Genomic DNA, 22,207 nt, shown 5'->3' with positions numbered 1-22,207 from the left:
AACAGCCTATTAAGGTCTTGCAGTCCTCTCATACTTCTGCCTGTACTGGATGAAACCTAGCAGTTGATTTGATTTGAAATCTTCTTGCATAGCAATAGAATGGGATGACGCCTGCACTGTGCTTCCAACCTTGCCTCTGGAGAGGTAACATACAGACTGAGGGAAAGCCCATGAAGAGTGTTAGAGAGGAAAAGATCATTAAAGGAAAGGCTTTATTCTAAGAAAGACATCTGCATTAGCAAAAGGATATCTCTGACATGAAGAGCACTTTCCATTCAGCCATACTTACTAGAACTTACAAATTACAAAATAGTCAATGCCATGCCAGCCAAAGTCACCAAAATTGACACATTTTCATTGACATGACAAAATTGAACATATCCCACCTAATCATGACTACTGATGGGATGTGGAGTCCTGGAGCTTTATGAGGGTGCTTAGGAGCCCTCAGTCCCAAAGCATCCCTTTTGTTCTTTGTTCGACTCAGTGCCTTGTGGTACTCTCAGGCTTTTTAGAACTTTGCCTGGGAAGCCTCTTGCAGCTTTGCACTTCAGTCCACTGGCCATTCTCTTTGGGTGATTGACTCCAGTGACATTGGCCCAATAATTTCAATGTAATGCTATCACATCATTAACTTTTGGTTAACTTTTTGGTTAGCTGGAAAGAGAACCATCTTCACAGCTTTGTTGCCCAGATAATGGTAGAAGCCTATTATAACACAGGCCTAATCCAGACTGGCGCTTTGCGCCAGCCTGGACACATAGTAGGGCTGCCTGGGGGTGGAGCAACCATATGCCCCGCAACCCTACTACATGGTGGTGGTGCAAGAATGGCGGTGCCCTGTGTACACGAGCGCCGCCATTGTGATGTAAATGCCGCATGGCATCCACATGGTACCGTGTGTCACTTACATCATGAGTGTGCCATCAGCACACTTGCAACATCACTGTGACGTCACACAAAGAAACCAGAAATTCTGGGTTCTTTTTGCTCCGAAGTGGTGGCACATTGTTTGGGGGCTGCATCATCCTTGAGGAGCAAAAATGGGTGCCAGCAGACTGCTGTTTCTTGGTGGTCTGTCCCACACCATAGTCTAGCTTCCTGCTCTGATTTTCATTTCTGTAGTCTTCAGGATGTGTATACAGTCAATATATATAGGCTGTATGGAGATCATCTTGTGGCAGACATATGTACCTGCCCACTGCCTTTCCTTGTGTATAGACATGTCAGTTCCCAGAAGTGAGATCCAGCTTCTCCACTACTCATGTTCTAAAATTTGGCAATAGTACTGTATACCTTTTTGCAATGACCTGTCAATATAGACCACACAAGAGGAGAAGAGGATTAGTGGTAAAAATAGGACTAGGGCCTGAAGTTTGCATTTCTGGTTTAGAAAATGTACAAGTTAAATTATCCAACAAACTGCTTACACACTTGCCATCTGTCCTTTTTACGTTGTGTAACCTATATACTGTAGATTTAATTCTCAACCTAGAGACCAGGTTATGTTAGATAGGCTTTCAAAAAGCTATTACAGTATAATATAATACCACATTGTATATTGTATATTGTAAGGGATGCGGTGGTTTAGTGGTTAAAATGCCAGCTTTGATGATCAGAAGATCAGAAGGTTGACAGTTTGAGGCCCAAGTGCTTCATGATGGGGTGAGCTCCTATCACTATTCCCAGCTTCTCCCAACCTAGCAATTCGAAAGTATGCAAATGCAAGTAGATAAATAGGTAGCACTGTGGTGGGAAGGTAACAGAGTTCAGCACAGTCATGCTGGCCACACGACCACCAGAGCAGTCCTCAGACAATGCTGGCTCTTTGTCTTAGAAATGGAGATGAGCACCACCCCCTACAGTCGGTTATGGCTAAACATTCATGTCAAGGGAGTACCTTTACCTTTACTTTTGTATTATATTTCTTTGTTGTTGTTACATGCCTTCAAATTGACTCTGATTCATGCCAACCCTATTGTAGGGTTTTCTTATCAAGATTTATTCAGAGGAGGTTTACCATTAACATCCTGTAAGTCTGAGAAAGTGTGATTTACCCAAGGTCATCCACCTGGTTTCTATGGCTGAGGGCTCAACCCTTAGTCTCCTGGAATCCTAGCCCAACCCTCAAATCATTATGACTCTCTTACATTTGATTAATGATATTATATTAATAATTTACATTTCTGCTCCGTCCTTCCTCCAAAAGCTATGTTTCTCACCAATCCCCCTGCATTTCCCTCAGAACAGCTCTGTGAAGTAGATCACCCAGTGAGTTTCACAGCTCAGAGAGGAGTGGAACCTGAGTCTTTTAAGTCCGAGCCGACCACCTGAACCACTACACCTTGCATTGACTCATTTGGATGTTTTAAGGGTACAAATAAAAAATAGAATTTGCTAATATGATAAACATGGGTCTTGTGCTCTTACATTTAAGGGGGAGTTATGAGAGGCTGTGAGTTTTCATAAAGTGAAGAAACAGTGGAAGAAATAAATTCACCGTGGCATAATGTGTGAAATGACCTTGAAATCTTACATCAAAGGAGAAAACCTACAACATTCTCCGCCCCCAGGTATATTGGGAGCATTCTGTTCAAAATACACATGCCTCTGTAGAGTTAAATCTTTATCCATTATCTATTTAAATACTTGCTGCTAACTCTGGTGCCCCACTGGAGTTGGCATCTACTCTTCTGAAGGGGTCATCAGAGCAAATTCATCAATCTGACACACTTTCTGCTGAAAAAACCCATCTCCTCTTCCCTGAGATGGGGAAACTCATCAGCCCTGCTCTCTGAAAATTAAGGAACAGTTCCTCATCTGTCAATCTGGACAGGAGACAGAATAATTTGGCCTCCATTTATATGCTAAATTATTACAAGGATAATAATGGTGAGTAGGTGGGAGGAAAATAACAACCACACTGATCATTTTGGTGACTGTAAATGGCTTGTCTTCAAAAGGTGAGGTTAAAGAAAAATGCAAATAAACACACCAATTGCTTTGAAATCAAAACACTTAAAGCCCAGTGTTCATCATGCTACAACTAATGGCCATTCAGAGCGAATGGGATTGGATCTCGAATTGCATTCAAATGCAAATATTTAATTGCATCGGTACCAAATAAAATTACCGACCTTCAGCATTTGCTGAATGTTTTTCCACAAAAGTAACACAGTTAAACTGTAGAGTGTTTGATAAATTAATTTCATTATGTTAATAGACTCCATATAATCTGAGGAGCCCACCTTTGGCTTTAAAATACAGTGGAGCTGGCTCAGTTTATGCCTGAAGCCTGCAGTGCTACGACTGGCACATCCAAAAAATGAAAGAGAAGATTAATTAACCTAGAGATTTACAGTTTCCTTAATGCTTTCTACAAATGAAAGAAAGACAATATTCCCTATGAGCCACAACACTCTTACTCACATGGTACCATTGCTTATTGATCAAGGCGGGATGATACACTTTGGTATACAGTTCCCAGAGCATAGATGCTCTTTTGTTTCAATGTTCTAAAGACACTCTGAACAAAGATCAAATATTGTGGCAAGGAAAACAACAGCAGTTCCTTGTTCACATTTTTTCTAAAAGACAAACAAAATGAAATCCAGTGACAGTGCATCATTTTGCTTATTCTTATGATTCCTTGAAATTGATACTATACACCCAAACAACTAGGGGTTAGAGTACTTTCACATATTCTCCCTAACTTAAAATTCTTGACTAGGTTTACAGAAATCCAAGATTTATAACATGTTATACACATGTGTACAAAATTGCTTCATTTGAATAACACCCTGTCATGGTATTACTTGGGATTTTGGAAACTCTGCAAACAATGGCATTATTTTTTAGCAGAAGGTTACAGAAAGTTTTTTTTTTAAAAAGGAACAACGGCATGGCATGAACTATAGCTGAAGGGGCAAGGGATATAGATTAGAGGTTATGTAAAAAGAGAGATTCCCTTCAAAGCACACAACATTCTTGAACTATACAGAATGCTGTCAAAGGTTCTTTTCTTATGTGAGCTTCTAGTATGTAATAAGGGGCATTTTCATGAAATTTCAAAATACTTTTTCAAACAAAAGAAGTAGCTTACTACTCTTGGAATTATGTATTGTGTGCGCACACACGCGCGCACACACACAAAGAGTACAACTACTTTTGTTTGCAAAGAACATTTTCAAATTGCATGAAAATGTCCCATTATTATATGCATTATTATGAATCTCAAGGAACTAGGCAAATAAGCAAAATGAGTCTGTCTGTCTGTCTGTCTATGGCATTCCTCCCAATCAGTTTCTCCTGGTCCTCTTACCATTTCAACCTTATGGTCTTCTTTTTGACCCCTAGCTTTCTCTCTTGGCCTGTATCTTTTACAGTATAATCCTATAAAATGCAGAAGTAAACCCTTTTGCTTTCAGTGGGACTTTCTTCCAAGTAAGTATGTACAGCTTTAATGCTATTACGTCAGCTACCTCTGATATCACAGTGGTGCTTTTCACACAAAGACATCATTGTCTGTCAACCTGGTACTGGATTGGCTGCTCTGGTGTCACAAAAAACCTGGCACCTTTATCAGATTCCAGTTACCCATCCTTATGTTTCAGTAATCCAGTCTGGAGGTTACCACATATATTGGCCCAATATATCAATCTAACCCTTTCACCAACTATTTTGACCATCAGCCATTTTACTATCTGTTATGAATCAGATTTTCCCAGGATGTGCGAGGAAGCTGCCATTTTGCACATTATTACTGACATGATAAATGGTGGCATTAAAGCTGGCTTACAATTAAATAGTGCAAATGCAATTAAAATATAACACAAATAAAAGCATCAAAAATTAAAACACAATATAAAACCACACCAACCAAAAGTAAAACTATAGTTTCCTGAGAACGAGTCATAGAGAATCATAGAATCCTAGAGTTGGAAGAGACCACAAGGGCCATCCAGTACAACCCCCTTCCATGCAGGAACTCTCAATCAAAGCATCCCCGACAGATGGCCATCCAGCCTCTATTTAAAGATTTCCAAGGAGGGAGACTCCACCATTATCAAAGGGAGTGTGTCAAACAGCTCTTACTGTCAGAAGTTCCTCCTAATGTTGAGGTGGAATCTCCTTTACTGTAGCTTGCATCCATTGTTCCAGGTCCTAGTCTCTGGAGCAGCAGAAAACAAGCTTGCTCCTTCCTCAATATGACATCCCTTCAAATATTTAAACAAGGCTATCATATCACCTCTTAACCTTCTCTTCTCCAGGCTAAACATTCCCAGCTCCGTAAGTTGTTCCTCATACGGCATGGTTTCTGGACCCTTCACCATTTGCTCACGCTCCAGTTACTGTGCGTCACATAAACACACTTAGGTCTGCATAAAAGATCCCTCAAGTTCCCATGGATTATTTATTGGAGCAATTCACACGGTGCTGAGCCCTCATAACATGTACACATAAAGAGTTGGTGCACACACACATGCAGACAGACATACACACAAGCACATATACACATATGGGTTGCTCTGTGGAAACGTTTGTGCTCTCTATATCACTTGCTTTTATGTCCTGATGGAACAGCTATTTAACTGCTCATGGGGAAGTGCTCCACATATTTCTAGACTGACTGCTCAGTGCCACAAGAGTACTTAGAAATGTTGTTGAAAACTTCCTCTCAGTCTTGGGGGATGATTCATGCTTTGGAAACAAGACTCTACAATCCTGTGGAGAATTTTATATCCCCTGTGAAATGCAGCACCACACAGGAAGTGTTTTATCTTTCTACAAGCTCCCTGTCTTTTGAAGATAGGACTAAAAAAAAATCAACAACACTCTTATCTGAGAAGAAAATAGCAAGGCATCATCTCTACTCCAGATCACAGGAGAGAAATGGATGTTGCTCTCCTAACCTCCACAAGCCCAAAGGATCTAGGCATGATGAATATTGCTCAAGCTGGAACTTTGCTATATTAGTAAAGTTGAAGGCCTCTGTGCAGCCTTCAAGAAAACATAATAGAGGGAAGAACAGTGCATGTCAGTGCCCCGCAGGAAAAAAATGGGCTGCCAACCCTGTAAAAAGAATCCGAAGGTCTTCCCTTCTGCTTCTAGGAACTACCAACAGCAGGTGGCAGCATAGAGCAACAAACTTTGGGATCAGGGGGTGGAAGACACTTTGCTTGCCACAAAGTTCAAACAGACAAATCTGCTCTGGCTGGTTCTTCCTGGACTTTCATGCTCCCCATCCACTCTGGTGGAGTGGGATGGGTTTTTAGGATGCATGCCACCAGGCAAGTGCAATCAACAGCTTTCAGTAGCTTGACACTTTCCCCAGGGGGAAATGGTAGAGTGTAAGAAAGTAAAGGTGGGCGAAGATAGAACAAAATGTAACAAGGTACCTAAAGGTGTCCTCTTCCTGCTGATCATTTCCCTATCAAAGACAGGCTTAGTTTGATTGAAGGGGGAGAGATTCTGGCTGCATCTACACTGCAAAGTTAATGCAGTTTGACACCGCTTTAACTGCCATGGCTCAATGGTATGAAATTCTAGGATCCGTAGTTTTGTGAGATATTTAGCCTTCCCTGTCAGAGACCTCTGGTGCCACAACAAAGTACAAATCCCAAGATCCCATAGGATGCATCCATGGCTGTTGAAGTGGTGCCAAACTGCACTAATTCTACAGGACACATTCTCTAGAACTCATTTAAGATGGGGTGTTGGAGAAGAATGCTGAAGATACCATGAACAGCCAAAAGGACAAAGAAATGGGTCCTTGAACAGATCAAGCCTGAAATTTCTCTGGAAGCCAGGATGATCAAATTGAGGCTGGCACTATTTGGCCACATTATGAGGAGGCATGAATCACTAGAAAAGATAATAATGCTCAGAAAGGTAGAAGGCAAAAGAAAGAGAGGTAGACCACATACCAGATGGATAGACTCAATTAAGGAGATCACAGTCCTGAATTTACGGAACCTATGCAAAGCTATGGAGGGCAGGGGTTTTTGGGGATGTCTCACAGAGTTGACATGAATTGGGTAGACTCAAGGACAGTTAACAACAACAACAAATTCTCTGGAGACTCAGAGGCTGTAGGGGCAGCCTGCAGTTGCCTCCAGCTGCTCTGGATAGGGGCCACAGCAACTGCATGCTGCGGCCCCGAACTGGACTTTCCAGGGCACAAAAAGGAGCTGCTAAAAGTGGCTTCTTTTTGTGTCCTGGAAAGGGTGCAATAGCCACAGCACCATAGCCTTAAGGAGCTCCTTTGGCACTGCATTGTGTGGATGCAGCACCAAAAGAGTGCTGTGATGGTGTATGGAGTGGTCTGTGGCATCATGCTGCCCTGGGGGCAGAGTTGGTGGATGCCATGCCCTAACTCCACCCCCAGACTGGTCTTTACAGCTGGTGTGCACAGCCCCTCAATCTTCCATCCTGCAACCTTTCACTGGCAACGAAAGACTGTTGCACATTTTGGTCCTGGCCCACAATGTTCAGAAAGGAAAGGTCAGGCTATATACAAGATCTTTTTGACATTATCTTTCTTCACTGAGGCTGAGTAAAGAAGTGGATAGCCACTGAAAGACTCAGTGGAGGAGGTAAAATATGAACAGTGATGTGGCTGAACAATGGAGGGAAGATCGTGAAGACAGAGAACAGGGGATGAATTTTAGAATGATGAGAAGAGGATGGAATAGAAAAGAATTTTGTCACAGTAGAAATGCTTGACTAAAGTGCCTACTTTGTATCTACCAATACCCACTGAAGGATATAGTGCACCTTGCCTTGGGAATCTGCATATTTGTGAGACTTCTAGTGTGTATCTTTACAAATATGATTAACTGAAGTATATGCTGCTGAAAAATACACTAAAATACACTTTAGCCCATAGGTGAAAATGCAAACAAAATACTTATAGTTGGGGAAATGTGCATGATTTTCAATACAGGAAGAGAAAAACAAAAGTAACCTGACTCAAAGGTCTGGAGAAGAATGCAGGGAAAAGCCGCAAACCAAGAGTGAAAGCCTTTCATATCTCTAGTAAGAAAAGAAGTAATTGTCTGTTTACCACTAAAAGGAAGGATGATGAGGACAGAACTGGATTTAAGAGGAATCCAGTTTTCCCTCCCTGGTATATTAAACAGAATCCTTTCAACAGTGACAAGGACACCTGCTTTTCTGCGGAAAAATATTTTAAGGTAGCTTCAATGAGAAGAACTGCATCTACACTGAAGAAATTATCATTTTGACACTACTTTAACTGCCATTGCTCAATGCTTATGGAATCCTGGGATTTGCAATTTGTTGTGGCACCAGAGATCTCAGGCTGAGAAGGCTAAATATCTCACAAAACTATAATTCCCAGAATTCCATAGCATTGAGTTATGGCAGTTAAAGTGTTGTCAAACTGCATAATTTCTGTAGTGCAGATAAGACTAGGGAGGTGAAAGGCAGGATGAAGTATTATATTTTCATGCTCCTTTTTTTCTGCTTTTGCCTAATACCCTGATGGCACTAGAAGCTAAGCAGAGTGAAAAAGTAAAAGTAGCAGTAAACCCTGTGGAGTTTCAACAAGAGGGGAAAGAGGAAGGGTATAAGAGGAGTAACTTCCTTTCTGTCACTCCATGGAAATATTGCTGTCACAGCAGGACATGAGCAGATATTTTCAGGCCATCTTGGCAAGATGTTCATATAGAAGCCTGAGCAGCACAGCTTGAAAATGATCTGACACTTCAATTCCACATGTATCTACTTAGACGTAAATCCTACTGAGTTCAGTGTGGTTTCCTCCCATGTAAGTAGCTTCAGGACTGCAGTCTTAGTCTTTTAAGTGGGGTGCTTTTTCATCCTTCCATCCTTTACCTTTCATTTCTGAGTGAATGTGAAAGTGCTTGCTGGTGAAAGCCTAGTCAACTAGACCCACAGCATGGCTCTGTAGACTCCAGCTGACCTGTGAAGTATTCTGGATGACACAGAAGAATCAAAGCTTGCAAAAGTCCTTTCCAGTTGATTAGAGCAGGCTAAAGATAGCACACTTGGAGTTCTACATGGATGGAATGATGAGATTTGTTAAGCTTTATGATAGTATGACAGCCATTTGACAGGTGAGAAACTCCACACCCAGTCAAGTCAAACCCTACCAATTTATTCAGGATGAGTGTGGAATATTCAATGCACCTAAAAAGGATCCATGACTGAAGTTCTGAAATGGTGGCTTCTATAACTAAAGATTATACAATCTGTTTCCCACTTCACTTCCACCATATCACAAGATAACATGACTCACTGGAAAAGACAACAATACAGGATTGTTAAAGTGGAAGGCAGCAGGGAAAGAGGAACTCTACAAAACAAATGGATTGACTCAATAAAGGAAGCCACAGCCCTGAATTTGCAAAATCTGAGCAGGACTGTTGATGACAGAAAGTCTCTCATTCATAGGGTTGCTATAAGTCAAAACCAACTTGATGAGAAGTAACAATTGGATTCTGAACAGATAAGAGAGTCTTTTTGTTAAGGCTTGCACAACCTGAATTCCATGAAGCTCAACACTGCCTAGTTACCTCATATCATGAGCCAAACAATACATAATAGACTACATGTGTGGGTCTGTAAAACACAAAGAGTTGTCAAACATCATGCCAGCCACTATTATCATTGAGTTGCATGTGCGGTTTAGCTTACAAACAGTACAGGCCCATTATTGATTACACCATTTTTGCATCAAATCTATATAACATGCATATGTAGGCAGGAATTATTGTTGCTCAGCCCACAGTTATGAAATACCCTTACTTAGGTATTTCCTAGAAATTATCATAAGGTTTTTCCATTTAATCCTCCAAAATAATCTAGTACTGAGCAATTTTAACTTGACATAGATTATATTTTAATTGTGATTTAAATAAACTCATATTGCTTCAAAATATTGTTTCTTGCCCTATGTGTCAGCTATTAAATTACTGCCATATGTGTCAGCAATTAATTATGCACTATAAGTATTATGTTCATCTGTTTCTTTAAATCAAGATTAACTGAATTGTTCTTTCTCCAATACAAGTGAAATAGTATCAGTTCTCAAAAAGAACTAGGTAGGAAGTCATGAAGGAACTAGGTAAGAATCTCAACTGTAATGGCATGTTTTTAAATACCAAAGTTAGAATAATTCAGGCCATAGTATTTCCAGTTTCTATGTATAGTTATGAAAGCAGGACAGAGAAGAAAGCTGCAGGAATATCAATTCATCTGAGAGCTGTATGGACATGAAGGACTGCAAAAAGGACACAGATATGGGTATTGGAGCAAATCAAGCCTTAACTCGCATTAGAAGGAAAGATGACTAAATTGAGACTTTCATATGTTGGCCTGCCTGCCTGCCTGCTTGCCGGCCAGCCAGCCAGACTGCCCACCCACCCATCGAATACCCCCACTTTTCTCCCAAAATCAGATCCAAGACATGACTCATTGGAAAATATGATAATGCTTGTAAAGTGGAAAGTAGTACAGCTGGTCCTCAATATCCATGGATTCTTTATCTACAGATTCAAGCATCCATGGCTTGAAAATATTCAAAAATGTATGAATTCTAAATAGAAAACTTTGATTTTGCCATTTTATATAAGGGCCATCATTTTACGATGCCACTGTATTTAATGGGACTTTAAACATCCACAGATTTTGGTATCCACAGGGCCTCCTGCAACCAAACCCAAGCAGATACCAAGAGCCCACTATAGTGATCTCGGACAAGTGGTATTTTCTCATCCTCAGAGGAAGGCAAAGGCAAAATCCTCTGAAAAATTTTTCCCAAGAAAATCCCATGATTTTGCCTTAGACTCAACCTTCCTAATTCCATAACCATTTAATAGAGTTCTTCATGTTGTGGTGACCCCCAACCATAAAATTATTTTAGTTGCTACTTCATAACTGCTGTTATGAATCATTATGAATCCAAGCATGGAAGGGGTCTGGAGGGGGCCTGCGGGGTCTTTCTCCCTCCCGCCATGACTGGAACAGGTGATCCAAGCATGGCAGGGGTCTGGAGGGGATTTCTGTGGGCCCTCTCATGCGGGGAGAGGTTATTCATGATTTTTCCATATTCATGGGGGTCCTTTGCCCCACCCCCTGTGAATATGGAGGGATGACTGTATGTGTTTTCTGATGGTCTTAGGTGACCTATGGAAATTGTTTAACCCCCAAAGGAGTTGTGACCCACAGGTTGAGAACCACTGCCTTAGTGTCATCATAAGTCAGAAACAACTTGAAGGCACACAAAAACAAGAATAGAAAAAGAGAAAGACCACATTACAGATGGAGAATCTTAATCAAAGAAGACATGACCCTGAGTTTGCAAGACCTGAGCAGGCCAATTAATGACTGGGGTTCTTGGAGATATCTCAGTCATAGGGACACCATAAGTCAGTTAGCTTGATAATTTGTTGTTGTGTGTCATCCAGTTGTTTCCGATTTATGAGACCCCCCAAGGAGAACTTTTAATGGTGTTTTCTTGGCAAGTTTCTTCAGAGGCACTTTGCCATTGCCATACTTTGATGCTGAGAGAGTGTGACTTGTCCAAGGTCATCCAGTGCCAGGATTCAAATCCTGGTATTCTAGAGTCATAGTCCAAAACTGAAACCACTACACCAGGCTTGATGCTACATTACGAGCAAAACAATTACAGGCGTCCCTTCCAATTTGTGGGGGAACCGTTCCGGACACACACATACCAAAATCAGAAAAATCATTGCTATTGGGGTCCTATTGATTTCAGTGGCTGCACGCTCCTGTGGGTGCATGCCCCACTTTGTTCCCTCCCTGCTTGCTGTCCATAAGTAATTCCAAGTCTGTGAATGGGGAGGTATGGAGAACACTCAGTTATTCAGTAGCAACAATTAGTTATCAAACTGACATGCTGAATGACATTAAGTTGTTGCTAACTTCTTCTGATTTTATAAAGGGCCTTGGCAATAGTAGCAATAGCAGCTTCATTTATATATTGCTTCATAATGCCTAAGCAATCTCTAAGAGGTTTACAACTGTAAGTTAATTACCACCGACAAGCTGGGTACTCATTTTAGTGACCTCGGAAGGATGCAAGCCTGAGTTGAGCTTGAGCCCTTGGCTGGTACTGAACTTGCAACCTTATGGTTTGTGAGTGAGTGGCAGCAGTACAGGCATTTAACCACTGTGCCACCAGGGCTCTTTTAAGTGACAGATACAGTACAAGTGTCATGCTTTATCTAGCTGCTATTAGTTTAATTTTCAGTGATATTATAGAAGAATCTGGCAGCCTAGGGCCATGTTTTACAGGGCCTTGGTTGCTGAGATCATAAGGAACTTCTGTTTAATTAATTCAATATATGAATGGTACTTATTAACCATGCAAATCAAATTCTAATGTGCATCCATTTCCTCTTAGCAGCTGACTGTTTGGCCCTACATTGTCAAATACTCGATGAAGATTCTGAAAAATATTTGGTTGATTTGTACTCACAAGGTAACATTTGAAATTCCCCAGAATCAATGAAATGCCGGGAAAATACCATCCTATACTAAAGTGTTTTGAAACACATCTAACAGGTCAAAATCAAATGAACCTTTTGAGAGCTTTTGATGAAATAGAAAGGTTGGGGCAAAGGACTTTTGCTGCTTATAGTATGCAACAACAATCACAGTTTGAAACTATAGATTTGAAATTGATTTTAATTAGAATTGTCACTTGCTAAGTCACTATTAATGCCCCCTTTTCACAGTGTATAATTAGCATTGCTGTTGTTTTTATTTCATTTAATAGTTCACATTATCTCCAGGGCAACAATATTTTAAAACAGTCAGTGATTACAAAATTCATATTTCAGTACAAAATATATGCCAAGCTCATGCCATTCAGTACTAAACCTTATAACATTTCAAAGATGAAAACTAGAACACACACAACACTAGAGTCTGCTCAAGATGGCAGAAGTCATTGTTGTGGAAACTAGAAAAGGCTGCAGCAGTTTGCTTTTGCCTGAGCCTATTGGGAAGGGCAAGATTCTGCTCCCACCTCTCCTCTCTTCCCTGCTGATTTAAGTGAGTGCAAACTAATTTGGCACTTTAAACTTAGTTAGAAGTAAACTGAGTAGTAGGAGAAATCTGGGACATTTTAGGATTGAAAAAGTGGAATGACAGAGAATTAATAAGGACCATCCCTGCCAAAGCAAGACATCTGGAGGATATGCAATACCGGTACCAGTACTCTGGGTTACTGAATAGAGTCCAGATGGACAGGCTTTATAATGACTTCTTGGAAATGCTTGTGGAAATGTGCTGTTTTGCATTCATACCCTGCCTATGGGCTTCACACAGGAAAGCAGCTGGCCACTGTGTGAATACAATGTTGGACTAGATGGCCCTTTGGTTCTATCACTCTTGTTCTTGTTATGTTTTTATTACAGTTTACTTTGTAATGAATTAAGTCACTTGGAAATACAGTAGGCCCTTGGTATCTGCTGAAGTTTGGTTCCGGGACCTGTCCCCACAGATATTAATATCTGTGGATGTTCAGGTCCAACCATATACAGTAGTGTTGTAAAATGGCAGAACATGGTGGGTCAGCAGTACAGACATTAACTCTGATGACTGCAAGATTGGCAGGCTGGTAGTTCAAGGCCCAAGTGCCGCATTACATAGTGACCATCCATCACTAGTCCCAGCTTCTGCCAACCTAGCGGTTGGAAAGCATGTAAAAGTGCAAAGACGTACCACTTCAGTGGGAAGGTAACAGCATTCTGTACAGTCATGCTGGCTACATGATCACAGAGTTGTCTTTGACAACACTGGCTCCCTTGGCTTAGTAACTGAGATTAGCACCACCCCCTACAGTCAGTCACTACTAGACAACTTTGTCAAAGGGAAAACCTTTACCTTTAGTAAAATGGCATCCCTTATATAAAATAGAGAACAATTCAAAAGTTTGCTATTTGGAATTTAAAATAATTGAGCCATAGTCAGTTGAATCCATGGATGCAAAACATACAGGACTAACTGTATTCATTTGTTAAGAAAGAAGGATGGATACACACACACACACACACGATTCTGACCTTACCAGATACTCTTTTTCACTGCACTAGTCTAACACTGGTTGGACTTTTCTTTTCCTTGGCAGAATAAAGTAAAGTTTCTTCTGTGCTACAAGGGGAAAAGAGAATAGTTCTGGTGGAATTAATAAACAGCAGGATCTTTAATTACAGGACATGTGCAGCAGACGCCCGGAGATAGCTACAATTACCCATCTGACAAAAATAGTCATGTCGCGCTTCAGACAGGCAAGCTACTGTTTCACCTCTCCATGCACTGATTGGTCACCTCAAGGCAGCTGTCAGGACGTGTAAGTCACAGCATCGGTCTGTGCACTGTTTAAAAAGAGGAGAGGGGGCAAAGTGTGTCTAGTATATGCTACCTCATTGATTGAGGAAAAGCCTTTCCTGAGAAGCAATGCCATGGAGAAGACATGTGGAATTTATAATTTCATTGACTCAATTACTGCCCAGGGCAGGATAGCAGGGAGGCGGCAAAACATAACACAAGATTCACTTCCTGCTTGAATAATGTTGTTAACAGTACAAGACAGAAAACACATCCCTCCTCTTTCAGGAAAAGTCAAGCCTCTAAAAGAAGGGGAGAGACCTTTGCCTTAGGCTGCTTTCTTTCATTTAAACCATCCTCTCACATCAACTCTCTATCTGTTCTTTGGTTGGTCCCCTGCCTAAGCCTCATCCATCATGTCTTTGCCCAGACAGGAAGCTCTTCAAGCAAGCATTCCATCAAGATTGTTATTAGCACTAGGGTCAATCACACATCCTGTGACCAAAAATCAGATGCTACTAAAGTCCAAAGGCTTGATTTGTTCCTAACAAGTAAAACAGTTCAGCTGGAATCACCCTTGGCTTATACACTCCATAAACAGGATGCATGGATTACGAGGCTCTGGAGGAAGAAAGGAATGGGGTGGGGTGGGATGAATCTAGAAATGGACACGAGAGCATTGCCAAAAAGAAAGAACTGCATCATCCAGAAAAGAAAAAAAAGCCAAAGGAAGCCAGAGAGTTGCATAACATCCACACAAGCTAATTTATTTGAAGGATGTTGTGTGCCTTCAAGTCGTTTCTGACATATGGGGACCCTAAGGCGAACCTATGGCAAGATTTCTTGGCAAGATTTGTTCAGAGGGGGTTTGCATTGTCTTCCCCTGAGGCTGAGAGCATGTGACTTGCCCAAGGTCACCCAGTGGGTTTCATGCCAAATAGGGAATTGAGCCCTGGTCTCCAGTCCAGTGCTTAAACCACTACACCACGCTGGGTCTCAAAGTATTTGAAGACTATTTAGAAATAATAGTTTCAACAGAAATATGTAATCTCTGTCACCATCTTCTAGAAGACTGGCCAAGTGGCTGGTGTGCCTGTTTAGCCTGGCATCCAGATACTGATTGTTGAAGAGCAATTTCAAGGTCCCTGCTCCCTCTGTTTTATACAACTTTATCTTCACAACAGACTTGAACTAGACAGTCCTTGAGACAGATAGTGCAGGGCTGGAAAACTTGTAACAGAATAAAAAGAAAGCAGTGTATTGCCAACTATCATTACTATTCCTAAGGTGTTTTCCCCTCTTTTCAGTATTATGAGGGGTCAATGATCTCTCTCTCTCTCTCTCTCTCTCTCTCTCTCTCTCTCTCTCATTTCTAGTGTTATGAACCAGTGGTTCTCAAAATATTCAATCTGGGGGACCAATGATTATTACCTCCCCCCGCCCATGTATCAAAGTTCAGCGCTAAACTTGTGCCCATTGGGTACAGTTGTTTCTTTCTTTCCTGGAAACTTGCCAGGGACTGGCAGCCACTGGTTCGGAGACCAGTGCTTTTCCTGAGACCACCACTTTTGAGTAGTACTTTTATGAACCATTAGTGTACTGTCCTCCTACAGTAGTAAATTTCATTGACATATTCAGAATATTCAGAGAATGTCCTCTGTCTAACAGGTGGCCAGACTAAGCTACACAAGAAATTGAACAGTAGTGTATTTGCATAAAGAACCACAATGCGTAGTAAACAGGCAGACCAATTTATGTAGGTTTTTTTTTTCATTTTATGAATTCATATACTGCTATTCAATATAAAACCTCCAGGGTGGCACACCTATTAAGCAAATAATAAAACTCCATAATTAAAACTGCAGAGTGCAGAGGGACATGACATATCAATACTATCCAGCAGATCAATAGAACAAGAGTTGAAATGCAAAGCATGCTGAAAGGCCTGAATAAACAAGGGAAGTCTGCCTGAAAAAATATAAACTTCAAGAAGAACCATGCTTTACTCTATGTATGAAGGCTTTCATACTTATATAGGATTGGATCTGGCTCCAGTAGTAAAAGCTGGTCCTTCCTGTGCCTACTACCCAGATTCCCAGCTGTTTACTGGTTTAAAGTGAACCATCAGCATTCTAAACCATGAGCTCTGGTAAAATATATTCTCTCCATCTGGTTCTAGCTTTATTTTGCATTAGCCAAATTGCCAAGAAATCTAGCAAGAAACATGAATAAAAGCAGATTTGATGGCTGAGGGATTCAAATTAAGAAGAGGGGGAAGTTAGCACCACAAAGCTTCATCATTCTGTCAAATGGCTTGCAGTGAAGAACAGGCCCTTTTGCTGTTAGGTGGTGGTTGTTGTTGTTGTTGTTGTTATTATTATTATTATTATTATTATTATTATTATTATTACTATTCCTATCCCCAGAAGTCTCATATGAACACAGATGAACACAGATGTATTATGTTGATTGGGCACCATGATTATTTGGGACCTTGATTGTGTGAAAAAACATCCACATGGATGGGAAGTTCTTCCATTCAGATTTGTCACTCTCCATGTGATGAGAATACCAGAGTTACAGACAGAATGGATGGGGCTAACACAGTTCCCTCTTCCCATTTTGATTCCACATGCTTACATAATGAGCAAAAAGGGCTTTAGGCTGCAATCCTATATGCATCTATCCATGAAATCAATGAAGCTAACGTCTGAGTAGTAGTACCACTGGCCCTCCAGAGCCACAGATTTTTTTTATCCACACATTCAAGCATCCACGGTTTGAAAATATTAAAAAAATACATAAATTCTAAAGAGGAAATCTTGATTTTGCCATCTTATATAAGGGACACCATTTTACTATGCCATTGTATTTAATGGGACTTGACCATCCATAGATTTTGGTATCTACAGGGGGTCCTGAAACCAAAACCCAGTGGATACCAAGGACCCACTGGCTTCAACAGAAAAAACAGATATGGGAATGGCTACTATGATAACTTCATTAAAAAATAAACTATTCTGCAGTTACTATTTATATTCATGTATTAGTCTAGAAAGTTTAGTAAAAAAAAGACTCCCCCAAACCATCGACTTTCCATGGATCAATGTAAGTATTGTACCTTAACTCTGAAAGGACTACTGAACCACCTCCTTCTCTGAGTAGAGTGGCAAAAGGTGAGAGCTTAGTCTGTCCTGGGAGAAGCACCACCTACCTCTATTCTCTGCCACAGTGCTGCTTGTGGTCTGTTTGACAATCAGCTGCTCTTTGGAATGTCTCCTGAAAGGACTACTGAGGGAATAGACATCTGCATGTTTTCTTAGTCCCAGACATAACTAGTTGTCTCCCTCACACATTTCATAGCCACTGTTTATCATAGTTCCCTCTTTATCCACCCAGCCTTTATGGTGAGCACAAACAGTTATGCCTGCTGGAATTTTGTAAGTTCTTTGGCATCATTTTCCTTTGCTCCATCCTTTACATCCTTTCTACAAGTTTTCCCCTTGACTTATGCATGGGTCATATAAAAATCTATAGTTTCCCACCTTCTCAATCTCCCCTTGATTTATACATGAGGCTGACTTATACACAAGCATCTTCTAATTTGTTCTTGTTGACAATTAAGAGGGCAGTCTCATCATAGGATTTTCAAGGTAAAAGACAATCAGGAGTGGAGTACCATTGCTGCCTTCTGCACAGTACTAACTCTTTCATAGTTAATTGAAGTTCTACTACTGTTGTCTCTGACAAATCCTCTCCCAGTGTCACCCACCACCACTGCTATTGCCCATTAGTTGTTTGGCACATGTAGTCTGGCTCCTCTGCAAAACCCTGTCAGATGTGGGAGACCCTACCAGCTGTATTGCTACTATCTATACTATATTCAAGCATGCAACATAACCACCATGGAAAGGTAGTGCCAAGGTGGGTATGGTAATACTTTATGCCTGATTTCTGTGTATGGGTGTGAAAGCTGGCCATTGAAGAAAACTGACAGGGGAAAAGAATCAAGCCATTTGAAATGTAGTGGTGGAGGAGAGTTTCACAAATACCATGGACTGCTAAAAAGAAAAGTGGATGATCCTAAAGCAAATCAGACCTGAACTCTCACTTGAAGCCAAGATGACTAAACTGAAACTGTTGTATGTTTGACACCTCATGAGATGATATAACTCATTGGAAAATATGACCATACACAGCACAGTGGAAGGCAGCAGAAAAAGAGGAAAACTGCAGTATGGGTAGGTTGACTGAATTAAGGAAGCCATAGCGCTGAGTTTGCAAGAGCTGATCAGAGCAGTTGATGACCTGAACTTCTGGAGGTGTCTCATTTGTATGTTCACCATAGTTCACTGAAGTTGATGACAAATAAAAAACAACACAAGGATAGTCTAATCTCTGACTGTCTGACAGAAATCCTTCCAGCACAGCTCCAGACACAATTGTTTCCAACTAAATTTGATTCTTTTGTGTTCTTTGTGACCAACAGCACAGTGCCAATGAGCTTAGCTTCAGAGTGGCTAAAGACAAGTAACTAAGGAGGCTTACTCATCAGTCTGGAGCCAGCCTGGGTTTAGGATATAAGTAAACAGTCACTGAGGTGAGTGGTAGCCTGGGATTGATCTTCCTGAATAATCCTCACAGTGTGGCAGAATTATTTTTCTACTGGTTCTGTCCAGTGTTTTTCCAGACAGTGTTTCCTATACTGTCATTTATAGGTTGTACAGCATCTACACAAGGTCTTGGGAGCACTTTGATTTCTTTTTTCTCTCTCTGGCTTTGCTTCACGAACGAAGATTCAGGAAGGATGCATCCCGCGCTTTGTACAAGCACGTTGGTGACTAAAAAGGCCAATTCGGGATAAACAGGTCCGGTTGCAGAAAGCACAACAGAAAGTCTCCTTGGGTGATGTTTCCAGGTTGCGGTACTTTCTGCATTGTTGTTTCTCTTCGAGGCTCGTTCGGCGTGAGCTTTCGAAGATGGCTGCAGCATCATGGATAGTGCGTCTCCATGCCTCCCAATGTGAGGCCAGGGAGGACCATTGTTGTTGATCTATCTGGCCAAGCCTGAGATGTTGTTTCAGGGAGTCCTTGTATCTCTTCTTTGGGGTGCCCCTCTTACGCTGACCCGTGGTGAGTTCACTGTAGAATACTATTTTGGGGAGGCGATGGTCCTTCATCCTAGAAACATGTCCTGCCCAGCGCAGCTGCGTCCTCAATAGCATGGCCTCAATGCTGGTGATCCCTGCTTGCTCGAGGACAGCAACATTTGTCACATAGTCAGTCCAGTGTATATTTAGAATTGTGCGTAAACAGCGCTGATGAAAGCATTCAAGGAGTCGTAGTTGTTAGCAATAGGTGACCCATGTTTCAGACCCATAGAGGAGAATAGACAGTACAATGGCTCTATACACACTGATTTTTGTGCTTCGCCTCAAGTGTTTGTTACTCCAGACTCTTTTGTGAAGCCTTCCGAATGCGCTATATGCCTTTGCCAGTCTGTGATCGATCTCTTTATCAATCTTGGCGTCTGAGGAGATGATGCTTCCCAAGTAGGTGAACTGCTGGACAGACTTAAGCACAGATGTGCCTATGGTGATGTGGGGATGGTAGTGTTCTTTCTGTGGTGCCGGCTGGTAGAGAATTTCCGTTTTCTTCAGACTGACTTCCAGCCCAAAGAGCTCTGCAGCTCTTGCAAAACAAGATGTGAGGTGTTGCTTCTGTATGGGCAACGAGGGCAGCATCGTCAGCAAAAAGCAGCTCACGGACTAGATAGTTTAGAGTATTTACAATCTTCTTCAGCATGATGCTCCAAAGGGCTACGGCAGATCTCAAAGAAGAAGACGGCATTTATATACGCTACCGTACTGATGGTAGCCTGTTTAACTTAAGCGTGTGAACGCCACATTGCCAAAGCGCTGCAAAGCTGGCCACTATCTGGTCAGGTGGGCGGTTTCATGACAACTTCCTGCTGGCTTGGGGGGCATATGTCATCTAAATGATGTGCCCTCAAGTTGTTGGGAAGCTGCTGCAAAGCGGCTGTCTGTTTCCCCCCTAAGATGATAAATTTTATCAATTCTCCAGTTTGCTGTGTGGTGGCAAGCTTGAGGTCATTAAGTAAAGCCATTGGCATTGCTTGGAGATTAAATAACAGTCCTATACAAGAAAATCTCAACATCTGATGCAGTCTTGCTAAAGCACATCCCTTTCAGGTAGAGGAAACTCAAAATCAGATCCTGCATACGTCTGAGCAGTCACATGATGAGTACTGACACCTAAAGGAAAAGTAATGTATACTGACGTAAAGCTCACCAACCAAGAGGCCCTCTCCAACACTCCAGCATTTTCATTATCTTTCTATTTAATCATACCACATAATGGTATGGGCCATTGAGCTCATAAATAAGACTGCAACTAGTATTAAACATCTTGGACAAAATAATGAAATACTTGTCCCCCTGCTATATTTTAGTGCACTTGTTCTCTTCATATAGCTATATTTTGCTGAGCCTAATTATCTGATTCTTATGCTTACTGTATAAGTCTAGAAATTTTAGTCAAAAAAATTGACCCCCAAAACCTGGGTCAGTTTATCCATAGATCAACATAAGTACTGAATTCTTATCAAAAATGAAACCATCCTCTTCTCTGAGCAGACTGGTGAAAGGTGAGAGATTTGTCTATCCCACAAGAACCTAAGAGAAGCACTGACATCCTCCCTCCCTGACTCTACTCTCTCATTGCTGTACAGTTTCTGATCTTCTGAAATGTCTGGTGGGAAAGGAATGGAGATATTGTCTCTTTGGCACTTCTCCCTAAAAGAGTGCTGGGGGGTAGATGGACTCAGTGGGTTTTCTCAGAATTGACTAAGCTCTTGCCTTTCGCCACACTACTCAGAGAAGAGGGTGCTTTTTAATAAGTATTCATACGGTTCCATAACTCTTGTCTTTACATCCTTTTTGATAGGTGCACATTTCCTTAGCCCCATCTGCACTGGTCGTCTCCCCAGCACATTGCACAGCCACCATTTACTACAGTTCCCTCCTCGTCCATGACATTTATAGAGTGAGCACATTTTCCTTTGCTTCATCCTTTTCATCCTTTGTTATATATCCCTATGGTTTACCTTGACCATGGTGATAGTTATGTATGTCTTCAAGTCATTTCCAATTTATGGCAACCCTAAGGAGAACCTATCATGGAATTTTTAAGGCAAGATTTGTTCACAAGAAGTTTGTCATTGCCTCCGCTTGAGGCTGCCCAAGATCATCCAGTGGGTTTCATTGCTGAGCCAAAATTGAACCCTGGTCTCCAGTCCAGTCCAATCCAGTTTTAGTCCATCACTCAAACTACTATGCCATACTGACTCGCCCATAGGTTATTATCAAAATCTTTAATTTGGTCCCAAAACCTGACCTCAGCTTATATGTATGGTCAACTTATGCATGAATACCATCAGGGGCTAGCCTGAAGAAAGAGGCTCCTCCCTCCCTAACTGTCATCTTTCGCGCCTCTGAGGGAGAGAGAAGGCTGGCCCAGTACCATCAGGGGCTAGCCTGAAGAAAGAGGCTCCTCCCTCCCTAACTGTCATCTTTCGGCCTCTGAGGGAGAGAGAAGGCTGGCCCAGTACCATCAGGGGCTAGCCTGAAGAAGAAGAGCCCTCCCTCCGGTCCATCTGCCTTGGTCCAGGCCTCAGAGGGAGAGAAGAATGCTGGACCTGATTCCCTCCCCCCCTCACCATTCCCTTCTCCTTTTGTGTCGTGTCTTTTAGATTGTAAGCCTGTGGGCAGGGAACTGTCTGTTATCCCCTCTATTGTAAACCGCTCGGATTCCCAGTGATTGGGCGGTATATAAATAAAACC

At 41.6% G+C, this 22,207-nt stretch overlaps 1 protein-coding gene across 2 annotated transcripts in view; it reads right to left on the bottom strand.

Moving 5' to 3' along the window:
• GYPC (glycophorin C (Gerbich blood group)) overlaps positions 1-22,207 on the bottom strand; it is a 44,780-nt gene that overhangs the window by 16,340 nt on the left and 6,233 nt on the right. The window contains exon 1 of one of the 2 annotated variants that reach the window (XM_042446253.1): positions 18,895-18,913. The exons of the other annotated variant lie outside the window; for it this stretch is intronic. Within the exon in view, the coding sequence (XP_042302187.1) occupies positions 18,895-18,898 (4 nt within the window). The 5' untranslated portion in view covers positions 18,899-18,913. Of the gene's footprint in view, positions 1-18,894; positions 18,914-22,207 lie in introns of those variants that run through there. 2 annotated transcript variants of the gene reach the window in all.

The sequence above is a fragment of the Sceloporus undulatus genome, chromosome 1, assembly GCF_019175285.1.
Source record: "Sceloporus undulatus isolate JIND9_A2432 ecotype Alabama chromosome 1, SceUnd_v1.1, whole genome shotgun sequence".
Classification (NCBI taxonomy): domain Eukaryota; kingdom Metazoa; phylum Chordata; class Lepidosauria; order Squamata; family Phrynosomatidae; genus Sceloporus; species Sceloporus undulatus.
The sequence above is the reverse complement of the archived record's forward strand: the minus strand, read 5'-3'. Positions and strand labels throughout refer to the sequence as shown.